The 23,695-nt window shown below is 42.7% G+C and overlaps 1 protein-coding gene across 1 annotated transcript in view; it reads left to right on the forward strand.

Moving 5' to 3' along the window:
• The window catches only part of Cdon (cell adhesion associated, oncogene regulated), an 85,248-nt gene that overhangs the window by 26,954 nt on the left and 34,599 nt on the right, over nucleotides 1-23,695 (forward strand). The window contains exons 2-9 of the mRNA XM_076924629.1: nucleotides 4,327-4,459; nucleotides 4,948-5,220; nucleotides 6,641-6,787; nucleotides 7,840-7,983; nucleotides 9,164-9,451; nucleotides 10,012-10,281; nucleotides 16,572-16,925; nucleotides 22,907-23,196. Coding sequence (XP_076780744.1) covers nucleotides 4,387-4,459; nucleotides 4,948-5,220; nucleotides 6,641-6,787; nucleotides 7,840-7,983; nucleotides 9,164-9,451; nucleotides 10,012-10,281; nucleotides 16,572-16,925; nucleotides 22,907-23,196 — 1,839 coding nt within the window. The 5' untranslated portion in view covers nucleotides 4,327-4,386. The remainder of the gene's footprint in view (nucleotides 1-4,326; nucleotides 4,460-4,947; nucleotides 5,221-6,640; nucleotides 6,788-7,839; nucleotides 7,984-9,163; nucleotides 9,452-10,011; nucleotides 10,282-16,571; nucleotides 16,926-22,906; nucleotides 23,197-23,695) is intronic.

The raw sequence follows: 23,695 nt of genomic DNA on the forward strand, positions 1-23,695 counted from the left end.
AGGAAATCCTCTCTGGCCTTGGGGTATGTGTGGCCTTATTGGAGGAGGTACATCACTAGAGGTGGGCTGGGAGGTTTCAGAAGCTCAAGCCAGGCCCAGTGTCTCTGTCTCCCTTTCCTGCTACCTGCTGATCCAGATGACTCCTTCTCCAGCCCATGTCTGCCTGCACACTGCCATGCTTCCCCACATAATGATAATGTGGCTAAATCACTGAACTGTAAGCCAGCCCCTATTTTTATTTATTTATTTTTATTTATTTATTTATTTGGTTTTTCGAGTCAGGGTTTCTCTGTGTCCTGGCTGTCCTGGAACTCACTTTGTAGACCAGGCTGGCCTCGAACTCAGAAATCCGCCTGCCTCTGCCTCCCAAGTGCTGGAATCAAAGGCGTGCGCCACCACCACCCGGCTAAACTTTTTTTTTCCCTCCCCCATGAGACTCCCATGCGGATAGAGAGAGACGGCAGAGGGCCCCGCGCCATCTGCAGGCGGACACCTTAGCCTGGTTTTTGTTTTGTCTTGTTTTAAAATCAGAGTTGCTGTGATCATATTATCTCTTCACAGAAGTAGAAACTCTAACCAAGCCAGAGCATCTGCAGGTGTTACAGAGGATGATCATGAAAGGTTTTTAATAAGAAGAAAGATCACTAGATAAGGAATTATTAAAGGGAGTTAAAGCTATTACACATTACGATCTCAGTTATGTATACACACATATGAGGAGGACTGGGAGGGTGAGTATCGGAATGCTGCTGTGTTATCACCGCTTGCTGGGTTGTTCATTTTTGTTTTCCTTATGTTTTTTGTTTATCCCAAAATATTCTATACTGAATGGTTGTATATGTTTTTTTTTAAAAATGAGTATTTATAGAAGTTTTCTCTTAATTTTTTTTTTATAGAACTAACATACTCATTGTCAATTATTCAAAGAAAAGACACTAACACATTTTGTTTAAACCCAGCATTTATGTTAATACTGGGTGTTTTTGAAAAGCGTTAAATGAGACAAATGCTTAAGTTAAACAATAGTATAATTTTAATCAGAATTCTGTTCCATCTGATATGATTGAGGTCTGAATTCTGGTTTTAATTTTTACAGGGAAATTCCTAAATGCTGTGTATATTACAGTAGGAGTCAAAGAACCTTAGGTGATGGTCAGGAGATGTGTGGTGGAGGGAGGAGTGCTGTTTCCCTGGATGTCCGTCCTGTTTGTCACTATTCCGTGTCAGCGGAGGGTGAGAGGAGGCTGGGGTGACAGACAGTGCTGTTGAGAGCATGAGGGATGCTTTCTATCCGAGGCAAACATCTGTAGGGGAGGGAGACGACATGGTAAGGCCACTTGTGTGCAACATGGCAGGAGAAATGCAGGGGAAATTGTGTGTGTGTGTATGTGTTGGGTGGAGGGAGGGATGGGAGGAGAGGGGCAGAGACAGTAATAATAATAATGCTGATATTAAGGGTACTGTATTTTTGACAAAGATGATACTTTTGGAAGTGACGTGGCATTGGGTGATTTTTGTCCTGTGCTGCTCATGGGTCTCTTCTGTTCTGTACTGGTCTTAACTGGTCTCACCTTTTGAGTGGTGAGTGATGCTTAGTGGTGAGGCTGGAGTGAGATTCTGTTGCTTCCCTCTTCAAGTCACCTGACCCATAGACGACATTATCTTTATGGTCCTCTAACCTGAGCTGTGCACACACAGAAGTCCAGCCCACAGATGTTTAGTAAGTGCCTCTTGTGGTCCTAGGTTCTCGCTCACTTCCAAAATCACCTGAGATCCTGTTAAAAGTAACCGCATGACCAGGCATAATGGATCAAGTCTGTAGTGTGAGCATCAGGGAGGTAGAGGTGGGAGGATCATTTCAAGTTTGAGGCTAGCCTGGGTTACATAGTTAGAGGCTAGCCATCACTACACAGTGAAACCTTGTCTAGAAGTATAAATGAACCAGCCCAGTGGGCGTTATCAAGGAAGCCTCCATGTGATCGTACTTAGGTAGAATTAATGAACTGTGGAACTTTTAAGAGCAGCTATAAATTAGGTCATGTGCCAGGGTTAAAGTTCACTGTGAAGTCCCTGTCACTGCCTTTTAATAAATAAATAGTTGAAGAAAGAAAGGAAGAAACAATCCTCCATGTCCACATTTGCTCAGAGTGTCTCCTGTTAACAAGTCAGTGAGTGTTTACTTAGCCTTCACCACTGCTGAGTCTGCCCTTAGCCTTAACTAGGACAGTTCAAATAAACCAGAAGGGTTTGCACACAACTGACCCCTCCTGCCAGGACATCTGCTCCCACTTCTTAAAGGGCTCACCAGGAAAAGAAATGGAAGGGATGCCAGAGACGGAGATCAGCATGCGTTTGTAGGCTTTCACGTCTGAGGCACAGATGAGCAGACTCCCAGCCACTGACTCAGACTCACTGCTTTGCTTGCTTTCAATGCCCAGTTTTGTCCATGGTGAATATGACCCTTCTTTGCCCATAAACTGCTCATCCGCAGGTATTGCTACTATAGCCAGTCATTCTGTTACATTGTATTTCCATAGAGGCTATCTCCAGCCCTGGCCAACCAGGAACATAGGGCTGGATCTGCAGAGGTTCCTGATAACCGTGGCCAGCACAATGCCTAGCACAGGAAAGGCTCGGTACACTTTTGCTGATTTTTTTTTTTTTTTTTTTTTTTTTTAAATTAGGCACGGAGTGAATCCGTGAGTGAAAGAACAGACGGGATAGTTAGAACGTAGTTCAGTGTCAGTTTTTGTTAAATATGATTGCACACATGGAAATGTCATTATATTGAAGCAGTCCTTTTGTTCTAAAAGACATGATAGGATGCTTTCTTCTGGAAAGTAGAATTTTACAACAATGCTTGGTTTTAAGGAGGATACACCACATCTTCTATATTGTGTAGAAGAGTGAGAGCAAAGAAGAAAGATGTCCAGGGTACAGAGGGAGTTCACCATCTCTAGAGGGTACATTATTAAACCGACTCATTTTATTTGTATCTTCTCATTGTCCATCTCTGCCACTAGAATGTAAAGTTTAAACTTACAAGTCTGTGTTATCTTATTTCTGCTTGTAAATTGTCCCATGTCTAGCTCTTAGGATGGTATTTACCATATCATGAATATAGAAAAACAGTTGCTTCGTGAATGAACGATTTTGATACGTATTTCTAAATTGTCTCCCAAAAGAACTCACTGGTCCTGTCTCAGCCGTCATCTACGTGGTAGTTTGTCTCCGTGTCCTTGCAGGCCTGGGATTTATGGACTTCTTAAAAGTTTTCCAAATGTACTCTATTTTCTCTAGCTTAAAAACAACATCAACAAATCAGATCAGAGGAAGCGGCTTTCCCTCGGGTGACATCTGTCAGAGCCATTCACCTGTCTGCAGCCAGCTTCTCCCAGTTTCCTGCTGCATGGCAGAATTTGGGAAGTGTCTGTCCTTCTCCCTTTGTCTCCTGCTCTTTACATGCCCTCCTTCCCCATTAAGTTCGTCAATCTCTACGGGACCCATGTAGTCAACGTTGTCAGCCTTCTGCATCGCACCCTTTGGGTAGCAGCTAACCTCACTCTGCTGACTACTAGAGAGAGCTTTCTCCTGGGTCTGTCCGTTCATTCCTTCTTTCTTTGCATCCCCATTGTTCCTTCTCTGTTCAGTCTCTAAAGGTTCTTGCTCTCCAAGCATATTCTCCATAGAAAAACAGTCGCCTGATTTTCTTACACCTGAAATCTACAGTTCCAGCTCTGGCTTCTCCCTGTGACTCATTTAAGCAACTTTGGACCTCATGGTAGCAGCTGGATGTCCAGTTGACAATCTAAAATGTTCCTCAGGCACTCAGATCTGTTTACTCTCCCCTTCTTCACTTTGTACCATCCTCTCTGGATTTTCCACTTTAGTAAACAGGCATTCTTTACTCTTTTTCACCAAAACCCAAGAGTTAACCCTGGAATGGCTCTGCATCTCACACTTCATCCCCTGGCCTCTGTATTTCCTTTGGTTTTGCTTTCAGATGGTGTCCCGAATACAATCGCATTTCATCGTAGTTGCCCACTGTACCCTGTCTCTCAAGGACTCAGTGCCTCTTGATGGTTCTTCCTCTTCCATTCTTGACCCACTTCAGTGTGACCTCCATCAGCTCTGAGTAGTTCTCCAGTAATGGAGTATCCTCATCCCCAGAGGAAGGAATAAAGCTTCTAACCCTAGTTTAGTGTCTAGTCTATGTGTGGATTGGGAAGACAGGGATCAGAAGGAACCTAAGATAAGGTGATCAGTTTAAAGATGCCAGGGGTTCTTCGCATTTAAGTTTTCTTTCTTTTTTTGAATGTTTTTCAGTAAGCTGAGGCCTGGACTTTCTCAAAAAGTCTTCCCAGCCTACTTCTGTAATTGGGCGATATGCATCCAGACCTCGGGCCCTTATGGACACTGCTGTATGCTCTTACAATTCTGTGTTCTTCTGTGAGCTCAGGTAAGAGAAGAATAATGGAGTTAGGGCTGAAGCCTTTCCTCTTCTTAATCTTTTTTTTATACATGTGTGTGTGTGTGTATGTATGTATGTATGTATATATATACATACACACACATATATACATATATATATATCAATGTGTAATTTATTGTGCAGCATTTATTGCCTGTTTACAAAAACACTGTAGGAGCCTGGCATAGTGGCACACCTTTAATCCCAGCACTCGGGAGGCAGAGGGGTAGGCGGATATCTGTGAATTCAATGCCAGCCTGGTCCACCAATCAAGACCAGGGCAGTCAAGGCAGAGAAAAATGGGGGAGGGAGGGAAGAAGAACCTATGAATTTTTAATAAGCGTTAAGAAGTACTACATAGACTGATGGGAGGCTGTAAGACTGTCTTGGTTATAGATGCGGATGAAATGTATTTAATGTATCTTTTCTCTGCTTTCTGACCCTTCCTCTTTACACCCTGGAATGTTCCATTGTAGACTTGGCACCTTATTTTATTTCCGAGCCACTCTCTGCTGTCCAGAAGCTTGGAAAACCCGTGGTCCTACATTGTTCTGCTAAACCTGTTACTGCCCGAATCTCATGGTTACATAATGGAAAACGATTGGACAGAAACACAGAACAGATAAAGATCCATCGGGGGACTTTGACCATTCTGTCTCTTAACCCTTCCCTTTCTGGTTGCTACCAGTGCGTTGCTAACAACAGCATTGGTGCCGTTGTGAGTGGCCCCGCTACAGTGTCCGCTGCAGGTGAGTGTAGTTTGAATCTTGTTATCTGTTGTTTTCCTTGAAATCTATGGGCTTTCTATTCCGTGCTGCATGTTTTTGTAATAGTTGCAGAAACTTGGGCACTGATAGGAGACACGTATTACGCCTGAGGAGTTCTTATCCCAAGCTTGCTTTGACTGTAGATAGCTGGGGAAAGATACTGGAACCTCTGTAGTCCAGCTTAGTGGCTTAATCTCTAGTCAGAGTGTGGAAATGATTTTTTTTTTTTAAATCAGCACAGGACAGTTTTCTAGCGTGAATTCTGGGCAGTCCCATTTGAGCATCTTTTGAAGCCCTTCATATCCATACAGTCAGTTGGCTTTGACGCTCATTTATGTCATGCAACCTCCATCTTTCTTTCACATCTAATTGTTTTATTTCTCTCGATTACCAGGGGATTGTAATTTATGTAATTTAAACCAGGCTGAGGAAGGGGGGGGGGGGGTTTGGGTGGGTGGGTGGGTGGGGGAACCGACTGTAAAGAAAGGAATGTGAAGAATTGAACTTATGGAAAATCTGGAATGCGTGGTTTTTCTTAGGAAGTTTGAGCCATCTGCCTCTCAAACGCGATGGCTCCCAGTAATGGAAAACGGCTTTGTGAGGGCACCCCTATTTACAGAACAAATCTGGACTCCCCCGGAGTAGTGAGTTTGTCATAACTGAGAAGAGTAAATGTTTTTGCAGAGCTGTGACCCATGCACAGCTCCAAGACACACACTGGAGGCTTGATTTCCTGGAGGCAGGCAGCTGGCTTCCTTGGGTGGTGGGGATGACGAAGAGCCTGCTCAGTCCACAGAGAACTGTTTAAACTGCAAGGAGGCAGCACCAAGCCGGTGCATCCCTGCACACTGGGCTACTGGGCTTTACAGCGGCCTGGGTTCATTCCCAGAAGCTGTTTCATTGAAGGGAAAGTGAATTTTGATGAACATCCCCTGGATGGGAAAGGATTTATCCTGACAGAATGGAGGTCAAATACGCTTTGCAGTTCTCTGTGGTGTTTTTTGGTGTTTTCCTTATGGCTCCCCGAAGGCAGTGACTTTGAAAACCTGTGTGCTCCCGACATAGCTGTCGGTGCTCAACCACGCCCTCTGCTCCAGTGGCTTTCTCATGTGAAAAAAAAAAATGTTATTTATGGCTTGGGGGGGGGGGGGTACACACCTGTAATCCTAGCTGTGGGAGCCTGAGGTAGGAGGATCACAAGTTCAAGGTTAGCTTCAGCTACGTGATGCTGTACAATGAAACCTGTTCAAAAAGCAAACAAACAAAAAACAAAACAACAACACCAAAATGATCTGTTGTCCTCAGGACTGGAATCAGCTGGCCATTTTACATGTTTACAAACTTTGTAATTGTCTTTCCTTTGAATTGTCTTTGCATTCGTCTGTTTACTTGTTTATTTCAGCTCTGGGTGATTTCGATTCATCAGCAATGCATGTTATCACCGCAGAAGAGAAAAACACAGGTTTCATTGGCTGCAGGGTACCAGAGAGTAACCCCAAAGCTGAGGTGCGCTATAAGATCCGGGGAAAGTGGCTGAAGTCTTCCACAGGTGAGTCGTGTTTGGGGCGTGCTCTCAGCGGAGGAAGCTGAGACAGGCGGTTCCGTTAGACAAGTTACTCCACAGACTCCTCCTTATCCTCCCAGGGCCATATTTAAATACCACGTCTTTGAGAAGATGAGCCGCAGGGGCACGCATAAATAGGACGACCTGTCACTTTCTTCCCCTTTATTTGGTAGAGCGTATCACACCCGGTGTGTGCCGTCTGTAGTTTTGTTTGCTGGGTACTACCACCTCACACTCCACACTGGAATGTTAAGTGCATTAATACAGGGCCTTTGTCCTCTCTCTGCATTGCCATGTGCTGTGTGCCCAGGCTCCTCCTTGTGTATTGCGAAACATGTTAAGTAGCCAGTGACTGAACAGCACTGAGACTATAGGTTGCAAAGTGTCCAGATGGCTCTGTGCTCATTGTGTCTTGGTCCAAATAAGGTTCTTGGGCTTCCTGACTCCGACTGTCTGCTAAAGGTTTTCTAATTGGGGTTTTGCTATGTGAGGATTGTTGGGCGTGGCTTTTCTCTCTCTTTTGTTTTTTTTTTTGTTTGTTTGTTTGTTTTTGTTTTGTTTTGTTTTGGTTTGGGTTTTTTTTTCGAGACAGGGTTTTTCTGTGTAGCACTGGCTATCCTGGAACTCACTCTGTAGACCAGGCTGGCCTCGAACTCAGAAATCCGTCTGCTTCTGCCTCCCAAGTGCTGGAATTAAAGGCGTGCGCCACCACTGCCCGGCTTCTCTCTCTTTTGTAATGAAGCTTTTTTTGGCTGCGAATTTACTGCTAGTCTTCTGTGTAAATCTCCAGTGTCTGTTAGTCTCAGTTGAGTTGTAGGGGTCTGTAGGAAGGGGGAGCCTGGAGCTCTGCAGATGAGGATAACTTTGACCTGACACACTTTCCTCTGCCTCCCACATGCTGGGATCATAGACATGTGCCACCAGGTCTGATACCATGTGCCGGATGCTGGGGCTGAACCCAGGACTTTGTGCTAGACAAGATTCTACCAACTGAGCTGCATCCCCCAGCCCTGACTACATCCTTCTACCTTCTCCAGGAAACTACATAATCCTTCCCTCAGGAAATCTTCAGATTTTGAATGTATCCTCGAAGGATAAGGGATCATACAAATGTGCTGCCTATAATCCTGTCACCAGTGAACTGAAAGTCGAACCCACTGGCCGGAAGCTCCTTGTGAGTCGTAAGTATTTGGCAGGATGCTGGTGGCTAGGGAAGGCAGAGTCCTGACAGGCCGGCTCATGCAGCCTTGGCAAAGGAAAGCTCAGTATGGTTTTCAATCCAGGTTTTATTTATTTATTTATTTATTTATTAACGTTAAATTTATTATTATTTTTTTTAATGCATGGGTATTTGCCTGCATGTATGTCCATGTACAAGGTACACACCTTGTGTCCATAAAGGCCAGAAGAGACATTCATATTCCCTGGAAATAGAGACACGGATGGTTGTAAACTTTAATGTGAATGCTAGGAATAGAATCCTAGTCCTTTGGAAGAGCAGCCAGCATCCTTAACCATCAGTGTGTTATACAGTAGCCCTATACCTGTTTTATGGTAGTTTTTAAAGAGTTGTTTATTTTATACATGTGAGAATTTTCCTTACATGTATCTATATGCAGCATGTGTGTGCCTGGTGCCCTGCATCAGATCCACTGGCACTTGATTTATGGATGGTTGTGAGCCAGCATGCGGGTGCTGGGAACTGAACCTGGGTCCTCTGCAAAAGCAGTAAGTGCTTTTAACTGTTGAGCCATCTCTCCAGCCCCCATTTTTAAACATTAAAAAAAAAAAAAAAACCCACAACAATCACCGGGCGGTGGTGGCGCACGCCTTTAATCCCAGCACTTGGGAGGCAGAGGCAGGTGGATTTCTGAGTTGGAGGCCAGCCTGGTCTACAGAGTGAGTTCCAGCACAGCCAGGGCTATACAGAGAAACCCTGTCTCAAACAAACAAACAAACAAACAACCCAAACCAAACAAAACCCACAACAATCTTACAGCAGTGGTAATTGAAGCGGTGGTTATCTGTGGAATAGGGAACCAAGAGATAATGAGCTTTCTATTCTGTATGACAAAAGCCTGGCTGATTTGGGATTGTCACTGTTGAGCTGAGGAAGAGCATAGCAACGGGTGGCGTTAGACTTAAAAGCCCTACATTTCCAAAATGCCAAAAAAAAAAAAAAAAAAAAAAAATTTACAAAATATTTTTATATTGGCTCTCAGAGAAAAATGACTTTGTTATGCATAGGGTCTTGTCACATGAGGGAGAAATGGAAGCAGTTTCCCGGGGTGTTCATAGCTCAAGGAAGTGGGTGGACATGAGTCATTTCTAATGTGATTCTGTGTTCCCTTCCTTTCCCAGGTCCTTCCTCGGATGGTTTTCACATTCTTCACCCTGCTCTTTCTCAGCCATTAGCTGTCCTTCCTCACAGCCCCGTTACCCTGGAGTGTGTGGTGAGTGGGGTCCCGGCCTCACAAGTGTATTGGCTGAAGGATGGGCAGGATGCTGTGTCAGGAGGCAACTGGAGAAGGCTGTACTCTCATCTTGCCACAGCTAGCATCGACCCAGAGGATTCTGGGAACTATTCCTGTGTGGTGGGCAACAAGTCTGGAGATGTAAAACATGTCACTTATATGGTCAATGTACTGGGTAAGTGAGGTCTTACTTATTCAAAATGGAGTTCTGTTTCAAACCGGCTCATTTTCCTAGTCTAACTGATGTTGGAAGGATATTTGTGAGCTAAAAATGAGACACAGAATATCAAGAAATATCCATGCTAGTAGCCAGAACAGGACTCATTTTTACAAAGGGATGCTGAACAGAACTGTATCTCTGGGTGGCATAGAACATTTGGCATAATGTGTTCTTGGGGCCTCATTCTCAGTACATGCAAAGCCGGAGCGCTTGGTGTGCGTGTGTGTGTGTGTGTGTGTGTGTGTGTGTGTGTGTGTGTATACACGTGTGTGTGCACGCGCGTGTATTCAAAGGTATTGGGGTAAAAGTGAGTGGACCCATATTTAAAAAAAAAAGCAGACTTTAAACTAGTAGCCACATATTTATTGTGCTGGTGAAAGTTAAAGGTAGATCTCTCAGTGTTTCTTGACCACAGCAGACAGAAGGATGCAAGTAAGGAACACAGAGATTTCACTACTCAGCGCTAGAGGCTGATTCTCCCTATGCGTATTACATGTGCCTGCTTCTTTTTTCAGAGCACGCTTCCATTTCTAAAGGGCTGCACGATCAGAAGGTGTCCCTGGGGGCCACCGTACATTTTACCTGTGATGTTCATGGGAACCCAGCCCCCAACCGCACCTGGTTTCATAACGCACAGCCTATCCACCCCTCCTCACGGCATCTAACTGAAGGAAGTGTGCTGAAGATCACCGGGGTTATCATGGAAGACTCTGGGTTATATCAGTGCATTGCAGACAATGGGATTGGATTTATGCAATCTACTGGAAGACTTCAAATTGAACAAGGTGTGCTTTTGGGTCATGTAATCACAAGAAATTTCACTTCATGGGTAGGCTTTTTTAGTACTTAGAAATGAAGTCATGTCTTTGAAAGAAAATAATCCTATGACTGTATGAGAACTGGGTTTGTTTCCCATGGTCCTTTGTAGTGACAGACTGGGATTTCCATGATGAAGCTACTTTATTTAATCAAGCTCATAGAAAAAATGGTTTTGGGGATAGCTGGATGGCTTAACGGTTAACAGCATTGGCCGAGAGCACCAAGGCTCAGTGTTCAGCATCCGTATGACAGACAGTTCACAACCCTCTACAACTCCAGCCTCAGGGGATCCAATGCCTTCTTTGTGCTGTGTGGACACCAGGTACACAAGTGGTACATAGCCATACATGCAGACAAAACACCCACAAACATAACAAAAGTTTAATGAAAAACTTGTGTCTAGGCTGTGCATATATCCCCAGTGGAATAGCATGGTGATTGATGGGGTTCCTCTATGCCCTAAATAATACACTGTTGCAAAATATGCATTTCAAACACTTTCTACATAGTTTCTAAAGGTATACATTAAAGTCTACAGTCTCTCTTGCCCTCCCCATCCTGACCACCATCCAACGGCCAGTCTTTTCTTTACAACCAACTGGTTTTTATCAGTTTCTCGAATAAACGTCTATTCACACATACAAGAATTATACACTACAAGTGTGTGTGTTTGTATGTGTGTGTGTGTGTGTGTGCATTTCTATTGTCTTTTAAAAGGACAAATCGTGCGAGAAATGTTTTTTTAAAAGTTTTGCTTAACTTACAGTTTGAATTTCTTTTCATATGGTATACCAAACCATATTTTTATTCTTTAAGAAAAATGACTGCTTACAATTTCAATGTATACTTGCAGTAATTTGACTAACATCTTGTTGATAGCTGTTTGAGATCTGATGAACATTTCATTTTTTTCTGCATATGTGTGAGGATCTCTAAAAGAAATTTCTAGAAGTAAACTTGCAGAATAAAACTATGTATTGATACATGAGAAATTTTAATAGATACTATTGAGTTTCTCTTCATAATTATGAGTTTATACTTTCATAAACATTTAGTATGTTCTGTTTTTTTCACACTCTCACCAAAACATAGTAGGATCAATTTGTGTGTGTGTGTGTGTGTGTGTGTGTGTGTGTACACGCGTACACGTGTGCTCACGGAGCCTAGAGGTTGAAGTTAGGTGTCTTGCTGGATTCTTTTAGGTTTTGAACCTGAAACTCACTGACTGGACTAAGCTGGCTTGGCAGTGACCTTTGGGGATCTGCCTCCTTGCCCCATTCCCTGCACTGGGCTTGCAGATACTAAAATACACACTTCCATACCTAGCTTTTATGTGGGCGGTAGGGATCCAAACTCATCCTTGTGCTGCAAGCTGTCTCCTCAACCCACCTTTTTCAAACTTTTTATATTTTTATCTTCCCCCCAATCTTTGGGATCTTATCAGAAAAAAAATACTTTTTAATGTGTACTTCTTTTATTCTAGGTGAAATTAAGTATCTTTCCATATGCCTGGGAGACATTTAGACTCACTTCTTTACATATTAACTGTCTCTTGCCCATTTGAAAATTTAAGTTTGGGTTATTTTCCTTATTGATTTATAATAGGGAACTTGTTTGTGGTGTGAGTTTTAAACATTTCAAAGTTCAGAGCATCCGTGTGAAACAACACCTCTTTCATCTTGGTATGACAAATTTAGAAGTTAATAAAACAAACCATTTTAAAGAAAGTTATCATGTATTTGGAAACATGAAATTACACTTCAAAATCATAGTGGAATATACTATAATTAAAAAAAATACTTTAAGCTGAATGGCAATGAAAGTGCCAAAGAGCAAGGCCTTAGTTACTGTTACTATCAAAGAGCAAGGCCTTAGTTACTGTTACTATCAAAGAGCAAGGCCTTAGTTACTGTTGCTGTCAAAGAGCAAGGCCTTAGTTACTGTTACTATTGTTGTGAAGAAACACCATGAGCAAAAACAATTGGGGGTGGGGTGGGGTGGGGAGGGGTGGGGAGGGTTTATTTCTCTCACAGTTCCATGTTAACAGTTCATCAAAGCACTGAGGGCAGGAGTCTGGAGACAGGAGCTGATACAGAGGCCATGGAGGGGTGCTGCTTACTGACTTGCTCCCCATGGCTTGCCCAGCCCGCCCTCTTATAAAACCTGGGACCACCATCCAGGTGGCACCACCCAGAATAGGCTGGACCTGCCTCATCAATCACTAATTAAGAAAATGCCTTACAGCTGAATCTTACGGAGACATTTTTCTCAGTTGAGGTTCCCTCCTTTCAGACGACTCTAGCCTGTGTCAAGTTGACATAAAACTAGCCAGAACAATCACTCACGTCCTGTGGGAAGACAGCCAACATGGAATTTAGGACTTTTATAGCCTTATGTGCTTACCAAAGAAAACAAGTAAGGTTGAAAATTATTGAGTAAATCAAAGGAACGTTAGAGTAGATTCGAAGAAGTCAGGAGACAGGAGAAGCAAAGCCAAGAGCAGAAAGCATCTAAGAAAAGTAAGGTAAAGTACAAGATAAAGTTGGTTCTCGGTAAAGTAAACAGTCTTTGGCAAAATCAAGTAAAAACGCGGATATAAAGGGATAGTATTAAGGGGAGAAGGAAATTGTAAGTCTCAATGCAGAGATTAAAAGTATTAAAGTAACCAATAGAACAATACATTACAAATATAAAGAGAGCTGTGGTGTTAACTCCTACCACTGAATACCTGAGATGATCAAATGAAAAGGAAGCAAGCTTTATTTTAGTTCATAGCTTCAGATTCGGTCACTTGGGCCTGTTGCTTTGGGCCTGTGGCAGGCAGTAGAGAGAGAGCATCAATGGCTGGAGTAAGTCTATCAGCGAGCTGCTTAGGTCATGGCTTGGAAGCAGAGGGACAGAAAGGGGGCAAGTTCCCAATCTCCCCTCCAAGGACACAACCCCAGAGACCTAACTTCTTTTCAACCAGGCCCCATCTTGTTAAAATGTCATTATCACTCAAGCACTCAAGCAGCCTGGCAGCTGTTGACCAAGCTTTCAACTCATAGGCTTTTGTGGGGGACTCCAGATTCAAACTGTAACATGGGCAAATTCTAAGGGAAAATAGAACTTAGGAAAGCTGACTGAAAGTAAATAGAAAACCTGAGTAGGGTTTTTTTTTTTTTTTTTTTTTTTTTTCCTACAGCTATGGCAGAAATTGAATTAGGAGTTAAGTTTTTCCCACAAAGAAAACATCAGGCCAGATGGTTTTGTAGAGTAATAGACCTTTCCAGATATTACACAGCTCTCCCAGAGAGAAGGGGAAATGAACAGTCTCCAGTCAGTATAATCTGAAGTCCATAATCACAGAAGGATGGGATCAGAAAGTGAGTAAAGGGAGGTTTTATTTTTGTGAACATAGACATAAGAATCATAAATAACATATCATCAAGTCAGGAATGTATAAAAAATACAAATCTTGCTGAAGCAGATATTTCAGCAATCTGCCATATAATGTATTGTTCACCCTATTTACTGTATAAAGGAGAAAAACCACGATTATCTCCTTAGAAGTAGGAAAAATGAGACAAATTTATGCTCAATACTCAGAAACATGGAAAGAGAACTGGATAAAAGGTATCTAGTAAAGACTCAGGTGAAACATCTCTTACCATGAAAATGTAAAAGGTACTCTGTTTAAAATGCACTCCAGGTATTTATGTGTGAGAGAACCCAGCCAGAACAGAAAGACACAAAGAAATTAGAAGGAAGTAATCCAAACAGTTATTAATTTAGAGCCAATATTGCCATTGTACAATATCCAAGTTCTTGCTAGCTCTTTATCATGTTTTATTATTAAAATACTAATATTTAGTAAGAAGCTAAGTGAAGACCTAAATAATCACAAATAATTTGCCTTTCTGAATACCAGCAACAAACAGGAAGTACTATTTAAAAATCACTTTTTGTATTGGCAACAAATTACATGTAAAGATACATTCTAGCTTATGGATAGCAACATTTGGAATTATATGGCAATATGGTCTTTTCAAACTCTTTCTGAAGATTTCTGCCACTCCAGGTAGAATCTTATCAGGATATTTTGAAGACTTTAGCTGGACTCTAGTGGACCAGGAGTTCAGGGTCATCCTTTGCTTTGAGTCCAGCCTGGATTATATGAGAATGCATGAGTCTGTGTGTGTGCGTCTGTGTATACCTTTGAGAAAATGATTAGAAAGGTTATAAAGGCAAGCAGAGGCCCCAGAATTACTAGAGTACTCTAAAAGCATGGGGAAACTTGCTGTAAACATAAAAAGCCAGTAATAATTTCAAAAGCATTATACAGCTGCAGGAACAAATAGGCTGTTGGACATAACGGAGTAGGACAAAAATTACACATAAAGCCCTGAGTGAGCTGGCATTGTGTACTCCACGGGGGAGGAGACCTGCTTCAAGTTTTGACTTGAAATAATTAATCAAAGTGAAATAGAAAGTAAAATTGAATCTCTAACTCACATGGTACATAAAGATAAATTCACAAGGGCAAGTTTTTGAGGGATATGTTGGAGAGTACCTGTATGATCTATGAGTCAGTGTTTTAACAAGCCATGTATGGCATTTATGAATGGCACATAAACCTGCCAAGCAATGTTCTGCTTCCTTGGTCCTCAGGGATGTACATGTTACATGTTCTAGCCAGTGAGAGCTGTTATACCCATTCACGTGGCAAAAATTCAGAAACCAATGAAGATCCAGTGTCCTTTGTTTTTTATCAGAGATGATAAATAGGTGAAGAGAGAAAGAAACATTCTGGAAAAAAAATGTCTTACTTGTTGATCAATATTTTATTGTGACCTTACTTAAAAATGTCGCCAGAAAATACCGGGACCAGGAGGGAAGACTTGGTGCCATTTTGATTTAGAATCAAAATGGTGTTCATGTCCATGGTAAAAACATATATCAAATTGCATTTAAGATAGATTTTTTTTCTCTCTCAGCCTTTCTTTAATGAGATTTCATCAGAACCGACTGTTTTCCTGAAGGAATATTTTCCAGTTTTATGTTTCTTTACCTTTTTTGTGTCATGTCTGCACTTACCCTTCCGCAGTAGGACTCGGTGTACCTATTAGAATCTCAGTAAATTTGTTTATATATACCCCTTTCAGGAGGACAAGAAGTCTAGGTAGGAAACTTGATGAGTCTACAACTATAAAAAAATTCTACTTTTTAAAAAAAGTGTAAGCTGAGTGTGGTGGCACACCCCTTTAATCCCTGAGTTCAAGGGCAGCCTGGTCCACAGAGCAAGTTCCATGACAAGCAGGGCTATACAGAAAAACCCCTTTCCAAAGCTGCTCCCCTCACACAAAGAAATTGCACACAAGATCCTGCATGGCTTGGTGCTGGAGTCCTGAGGGGGGACAGGGAATGAAGATCCTGCATGGCTTGGTGCTGGAGTCCTGAGGGGGGACAGGGAATGAAGAAAGGGCAGGCACATACTCAGACACATTTGGAAAAGCTAGCATTGCATGGGCTGTGGCCTCTCTACTGTAGGTCACCTAGATGGCCTCAAGAGGAGGATTCCCAGGGAGGACTCAGGCTGTTGTTACCCCAGAGGACAAAGCTGCAAATGTTTGTTGTTTGCACACATTGTCATCATTCACACAGGTACCAGAACTAAGGCTTTTGCCAGTTCCCGGAACCTAACTCACCTGGAAAGGCTTTGCAGGTTCCTATTGGTTTCAGGCATTGAGGTCCCTGTCAGTAATGGACATTCTCTTAGGACTTCATCTTCCCCTTACACATTTATTTGGGGCTTTCTCTGCTTCTCAAAATTATGTACTTCTCTCTCTCTCTCTCTCTCTCTCTCTCTCTCTCTCTCTCTCTCTCTCTGTGTGTGTGTGTGTGTGTGTGTGTGTGTGTGTGTGTATGTGTGTGTGTGTGTGTATGTACGTGTATGGAGGTGAGAGGATGACTTGTGGAAGTTAGTTTTCTTGCAACCATGTGGGTTGCAGGGATTGAACCTATGTCATCGGGCTTGGAGATAAGAGCCTCTGCTGGCTCTGAAACATTCTGCTTTTAGTAGTCAGTTTTACAGGGAGGGAGAGGAAGGGAGAGGAAGGGAGAGGGAGGGAGAGAGAGGGAGAGTGAAAGTGGAGGAGAGAGCTAATGGAAAAGGGGATATCTTTGCGGTGTCATTTGTGCAGTAGGATGAAGTTACTTTGCAGGGCAGATGCTACCATGTTCCTAGTTTTGATTATGTAAATTGTGTTTCTAATAGACAGCGAACAGAAGCCTGTTATAGTCACCCCACCAGCCAACGTAGAAGTGATGGACGGAGACTTCGTGACTTTGTCTTGCAATGCCACGGGAGTGCCTGTCCCAGTCATTCATTGGTACGGCCGCCATGGATTGATAACCAGCCATCCATCACAGGTTCTTAGATCCAAATCCCGGAAGTCCCACCTGTTCCGACCTGGGGACCTGGACCCAGAGCCTGTCTACCTCATCATGTCCCAAGCTGGATCCAGCTCTCTGTCTATTCAGGCAGTTACTCAGGAACATGCTGGGAAATACACTTGTGAAGCTACAAACAAACATGGCAGCACACAGTCAGAAGCATTCCTCACAGTTGGTGAGTCTATTTCAGCATTTTTTTCTCAGTAGAACAGTGCTTTTTTTGTAGTGGTGGAAGAGATGATTTGAAAGGTTATTTTAATGGCTGTATGCTTTCCCTGTGGCAACAAAATGTAGGACTGTTTTGGGGGTATTTAGCTGTATGGGAACCAGGTGAGTCTCGGTCTTCATTTCGAATTTAATTCTTAGGAATGAGCTCAAAATACAGTCTGTCTTTGTTATTAATGGCTTTGGGTTTTGAAGGTACCGAAGAGGTTATTTCACATAGTTTTTGGAGGGGAACATGAGAAACAAGATTCAAAGTCTGAAGGGTCAGCATGCATTGAGAAGGTAGACTTAGGATCCTATCAAATGCCCATATATGGCTACCTCAGTTATCTTTCTAATGGGATATGTAGTGCTGTTTATAATATGCCACAGATTTGACATGCTGATGACTTAGCAGTTACATATGATGTTTGAAGTACTCCAATTCTGACCTCACATCAGTGGGCATGTTGAGCAGTATTTCCCAGTGTTGGGTCAGTGGATGGCGGAGTGGTTTGTTAAGCTGATTGGTTATCAGTTGGTTGTCAGTCAGCTGAGTAGATTGCTTTGTTTGTCTGCTAAGACGTAGGGTATACAGTACTGTTTTAGTAAGGGGACATTGAGGTCCCTGCCCTAGACACTCCTTAAAGGTTTGAAGTGACCTTTTTTTCCCGGGTCCCCTGATGTCTCCTCTGTTATAGAGCCTGTGGGATCCAGGTCAGTGTGTATCCTGGAGTTCATGTTCTTCTCTCTGGGTGGTGGCTCTGGGCTCCAGAGTCCTGCTTTAATAAACTCCCACTGCAGGCTCTCATGGGTGTTCTTGCCCGTCCTGTCCTCCATAGATGTCCTTAAAGCAGAGGAGGAGCCTTGGGTGGTCTTGGCAGAAAAGTGCTGGTGCTAGAGCTGGCTGCTAACATCGCTATTTGCCTTCTCTCGTAAACAAGGAGTCTCTAGCTCTGGGTAAAGCTGGAGGCCAGAAGAGAAGTGTGCAGAATCTAGGACCTGCATTCTCCTATGTGAATGTGCTGCTTGATGCCTGTTAGAGGTGGTTCACTGTGTGGACATGAAGTCTGTAGGCTGTGCTGAAATAATGCAGCGTGCCTACCAGAGGCCAGTTGCTGAACTCTGCTTCCTCATGATGCCACTAATGTCCTGTTCATAGGATTCGTATGCAAGTCCAAGAGGCCATGACAGGAAAGCCGTTACAATGACGTCTGGTAATAGAAGACATTTTATAAATTTAACACATTAGGTTATGAGTATTGCTGTCTAATTACTGACAAGTTACCCTTATTCATTGTGACAGGAAGAGGTAGTTATTGACTTTAATAACTTTAGGTAGTTTCAGATAGAGGCAGTTGAGTATTATTAAATTTAGATGTAAGAACATGTGAATATATATGTATATGAATATATATTCATATAAACAACTATGAATTCATATAAAAACTATATGAATACATACATATAAATGTATATACACACATGTACATACATATACATACATATACATACACACATATACATACATATACATACACACATATACATACATATACATACATACATACATACATACATATACATATATATGGTTTTTTTCCACTGGGCAAAATAAGAATTTTGGCACAGTTTGGTATTATTAGCTGCTAGCAGGTCTATAGGAGATGCCTGGGTAGAACTTAGCAAACATGATTATTTTATGCAAATGTATAGCAGTATAAAGAGATATAGATAGCCGGGCGGTGGTGGCACACGCCTTTAATCCCAGCACTTGGGAGGCAGAGACAGGCGGATTTCTGAGTTCGAGGCCAGCCTGGTCTACAGAGTGAGTTCCAAGACAGCCAGGACTGTACAGAGAAACCCTGTCTCGAAAAAAAAAAAAAAAAGAAGAAGAAGAAAAAAAGAGAGATATAGATGTTATGGTTGTAGCTGACAGAACTAGTTATTTTTTTACTTTCTCATTTTAAATATGAGAAATCTGAAGCACTTAAATTTCATTATCTAACTTGCTTAAATTAGACCTTTAACATCCTCCTCTGCTCCAGAATCCTGTCTCAGTAAATGCCATTTTAATGAGCGATAACTCTGCTAGCTACAGCCTACCCACCTGGGCTTTTTCTATGTTCTAGAAGAATTAAGGCCTGGTGGAGTCTATTAAAGCTCAAACAGTACACACTAGTGCACTTCTGTGCATAGAAAGCTGGCTTCATTGAACTCTAGCCTTAACTGTCAGTGCCTTTGTTTATTATGGGGAGGGTGAGCTATATCTGAAGGTGGGGACAAATCCCTCTCCCTGCTTGCCAGAGACCTTGAGCTTCTGAAGTCCTGGCTATGTAGTATCATAGAGTGAGTTGTATCTGCTCAAAACTCTAATGGGGGCTGGGCTAGGTTCCCTGCAATGTGGTGTGGATGTGAGCGGTCACATGGGTACATGCTGGTCGGGTATAGTTGTATTTCACATTAGTTTGTACTCGGGCTTATTAATTCAGTAACATTGCTATATTTTTTTCCTAATTCAAAAGCAGTCTACCTTTCAGATGGGGGATGTGTGTGGGGGTGTTCATGCTTGGAATCAACAGTTGGGAGACTGAGGGAGGAATATTGATTGTTACAAGCCCAGACTGTGGAGTAAGAACCTGTCTCAAAGCAAAGCTAAACGTTCCTTAAAATTAAAAAAAAAAAAAAAAAAAAAGTAGGACATGAAGTTGGGAGAGAGACTGGGGTGGGGGCACTGAGAATTGGAGGGAGGTAGTGATGGACCAATGTGATCAAAACATAATGTATAAATGCGTGAAATTTACAAAGAATAAACATATTATTTTTAAAATAGAGAAATAGAATTTCTCCTGTCTTTTAGAGTTCTTTTGAAGACAAGCTGAGATAGACATACTACCCACGAGCGCGTTTGAAAAATCTAGGCAGTCCCCAACTGAAGATGATTCCACCTACATTTTTTCCATTTCAAACAGCAGTATGGAAGTGATATCACAGTCAGTAGAAACAACTCTTTGAATTTGGGCCTTTTCCTGGGCTGGCAAGAAGAGCTTTGGTTCTCTGACACTGGGCAGTAGTGGTGACCTGTTCCTCCCAGTCAGCCACTCCAGACGATGGGGACATACCTGCTGTAGTGCGCTCTTGCTAAACGATGGTGTCCAATGGGTTGGGATTATTAAATGTACTTTTCCAACTTTAATATTTTTTAATTAATTGACGGTGAGTTTATTGTGAAGAGCGTTCCATGTGGCCAACATCTTGAAACAGTACCTAATACAAATTTTTATTTACTCAAAGCGTATTATTTGCAACAGTAGAGATTACTGAGTTCCCCCCATTTTAAAAGTCGTGGCAGGCTGCAGCGCACCTGGAGTAACAGAATCGGGGTTGTGATGTTCTTTCAGCGGGCTGCGGGATAGCATCTCTCTTACACTCCGGTATAAACTGAGGCATGTGGGATGGAAAATCTTTTGTGGCCAGATACCACTTCCCAGTGGTCAGCTGCCGGGAGGATCCAGGAAACTACTAATGAAACAAGAGTCCTTCCCCACACCCAGGCCATGCTAATCCCCTCTGGTTAGAGCTCATTTTTCAGCACCAGCAGGCACAGCATCCACCCCGGTGTCCACTCCTCTCTGACTCACTAGGTAAACACGCTCCTTCCAGGAGCAATATTTTCAAGTTGTCTCAGTGAACTTAATTAGTTTTCTTCTGCACTCTTTCACACTAGCTTCTTATTTTCGTTGGTGGAGGATGATTCTAGGACATTCTTTCATACGCTAACAGAGACCTGACCTTACACTGTTAGTCTGGGTCTTGTGGGGTTTTTGTTAATGTGTTGTGGTTCTAATATCACACCCACTGGTTTTTTTTTTTTTTTTTTTTTTTTTTAAAAGCCGGATTCTGACCTCATTGTAGAGGTAACCGCTGTGTGTTGTAGTCTCCATGGTGTCCCCATGTCATGTCTTCTCCTTCCTTCTCAAAGGAGTGAATAATGGGGACCTTTTGTTGCCAGGATTAATAGCACTGGAGAAGAACCAAGCTGTCAATACTTAGGCTTCTGGCAGTCTGTCTGTCTCCACACATTCCCCATTCTCTGAGCTGCCCACTAACATTCCTCTACAGCTCTCATCGTAAGAGTTTGGGAACTCTGTCTCCTCATCTGCAAAGCAGAAGGAAGTACTCCTCCCCACCAGAGAACTAAATGAGATTATTTCTATTAAATATCTTGTACAGTCCTTGGTACCAAAAAAAAAAAAAAAAAATGTGCTCAGTAGGTCTGGATATTTGCACCCTTTTCTTAAAAGTCAAAATACATTATTTTTACCTTCCTCTGTAATTTCTAAACGCTGTTGGAAGTGGGTGTTAAGACTTAGCCTATCTTTAGACTGGCAGATATTTAAATGATATTTTAATTCCTTGAGAACTTCGTACCACTTATTTTGAACATATCTACTCTCCCTTCCCCAGCTGTTCCCATAATGACCCCCTCTACCTTACCATGGGTTCCCATCCAACTTTGAGGTGTTTTTTTTTTTCCCCCTATCAAGTCCAGTTTGTGTTGCCCAGCTAGTTTTGGGAGTAGGGTCTGCCCTGGTTTGTGGTTTACCTACTAGAGACCGCATCATTAAAGAAAACCAAGTCTTTCTCTCCTGGCATCTGCCATGGCAGTAGCTCCTTGGCTAGTGGTGGAATTTTGTGCCCATTTTACTTCCTCTATGACAGGATTTTTAAAAGCAGAGAGAGTGGAATGCTGGTGCCCAGCTGGCTTTCTCCTTTTCTTTTCAGTCCAGGATCCAGCCCTAGATTACTGTCAGGTCCCCATTATATTAATCCAGTCTAGAAAGTGCCTCATGAACGTGCCCAGAGGCATGCTTCTGTGGAGATTAGAAATCCTGTCAAGGTTACCCATCATAAGTGGGACACCTGTTGATGAGTACTGACCGCCCAAAAGATGAACGACACAGCCCCGTTGCTATTTCATTCCATTCCGTTCCGTTCTGTTCTGTTGGCTACATGCAGCTGGACTGTTCTCTCTTTTGCCTTGCTTGCTTGGGGTTAGTGATCTGTAACTTGGTTTTCATCAACGGATACAGCCAAAGTAGCTTCACTCTCTGTGGTCTTTTGTAAAAATGGCAACTCACTTTCATCTTCTGTTTGGGAAATCTCTACATAAGACCAGCTGGCACACGCCTATGTGGTGGCCAAAGCCAAAGGCAATGCACAAGCCTAAGAACCAGGACTTCCTAAGGCTTAGGCTGAGCTGCAGGGCTGCAGGGCACTGTATAAGTGGGAATTCTGGGAAGGAACTTTGGAAACTAGCTTCCCAGAGGGTGTGAAAGCAATGCTGACCATTAAAACCCAAACTAAACCAAACCAGAACAACAACAACAACAAAATTTAAAAACCACCACATTTCTTTATTGTGCATGTGGGGACGGGCATACACGTGGAGAAACTTAAAGGAGTGGGTTCTAGCCTACTCTGTGGGTCCTAGAGATGGAACCCAGGTTGTCATGTGTGGCAGCAGGTGCCTTTGTCCACTGAGCCATTATCTCCTGTGTTCTTCTTCAGTCTCTTTGTTCACAGTGATGTTCTGTTCTGTTCACTGCCCATTGTGTTAAACTCGCCAAGTCTTTTTACATCGAGTTAGTAAATTGTTACTGAAAAAACTCAATATTAACTCAGAGCTAAGTGAAAATAAAAGTCTTCTCACCAGCATCACGCTACTAGTTTTCCAAATGAAAACTACTTTGCTTTCCAGTGAGCAGTCAGATTGACGGTAGACATCAGAGGTTACTCTGGACGAATTGGTGAAACGTTACTTGTTTTAAGTTCTCAGATGTGTGTTCGCTCCTAATGTCAGCATGGATGCTGATGTTAACCTGGTAGAAGATGCTGGAAAAGTGAGCTTCTTTAAGCAGTCTCCCCCTATTCCTCTCTCCCTCTTTGCAGTTCCTTTTGAAACAAACACAAAGGCAGAATCAGTCACACCTTCTGAAGCTTCTCAGGATGATGAACAAGACCCACGAGACCGTTCAGAGTCCGGCCTGCTGAACCTGGTTCCAGTGAAGGTGCATTCCAGTGGAGTGGGATTGTCAGCAGAGAAGAATGCCTCTGTCCCCGATGCTCCGAACATACTGAGCCCCCCACAGACCCACATGCCAGACACGTACAACCTGGTGTGGAGGGCAGGGAGGGATGGAGGAATGCCCATCAACGCCTATTTCGTGAAGTACCGAAAGGTAATTCATGTTTCTTTTCTCATTTTCTAACCCCGTGTTTGTGTGAGACATTTGCTTATTATGTTTTACATTTGTGGGAGGGTAGAAAGTGAGAGTGTTCTAGAATAAGTTTGTCAGAGGTATCCTCACTAGTCATTATGATTGACAGATCCTTGGATAGCAGTAAGGATGGAGTATAAATAATTTTTTTTTCCCAAGTCGAAGTGTAATCCAGAGTAACCATAACATTTTTCCTCCCTCCCTCCCTCCTTCTCTCTCTCCCTTCTTTGCTCCTTCCCACCCTGTGCTGGGGATGGAACTTAAGGTTTTAAGCCAGGCTAGTGATTGCCCCTGAGCTCTGTCTCTGGCCCCCGTCACTTTCCATTTTCTATCAAACCTCTTGTTTTAACACAATGGGCGTCAAACACTGTAAGCTACTTGGAAAACTGCAATTCTGTTGTTTGCTAAGGTTGTAGAACACTCATCAATAAATGAGTGTTCAATAAAGAATTCCTGTTGG

This window comes from Arvicanthis niloticus, chromosome 26 (genome assembly GCF_011762505.2).
Source record: "Arvicanthis niloticus isolate mArvNil1 chromosome 26, mArvNil1.pat.X, whole genome shotgun sequence".
Taxonomy (NCBI): Eukaryota; Metazoa; Chordata; class Mammalia; order Rodentia; family Muridae; genus Arvicanthis; species Arvicanthis niloticus.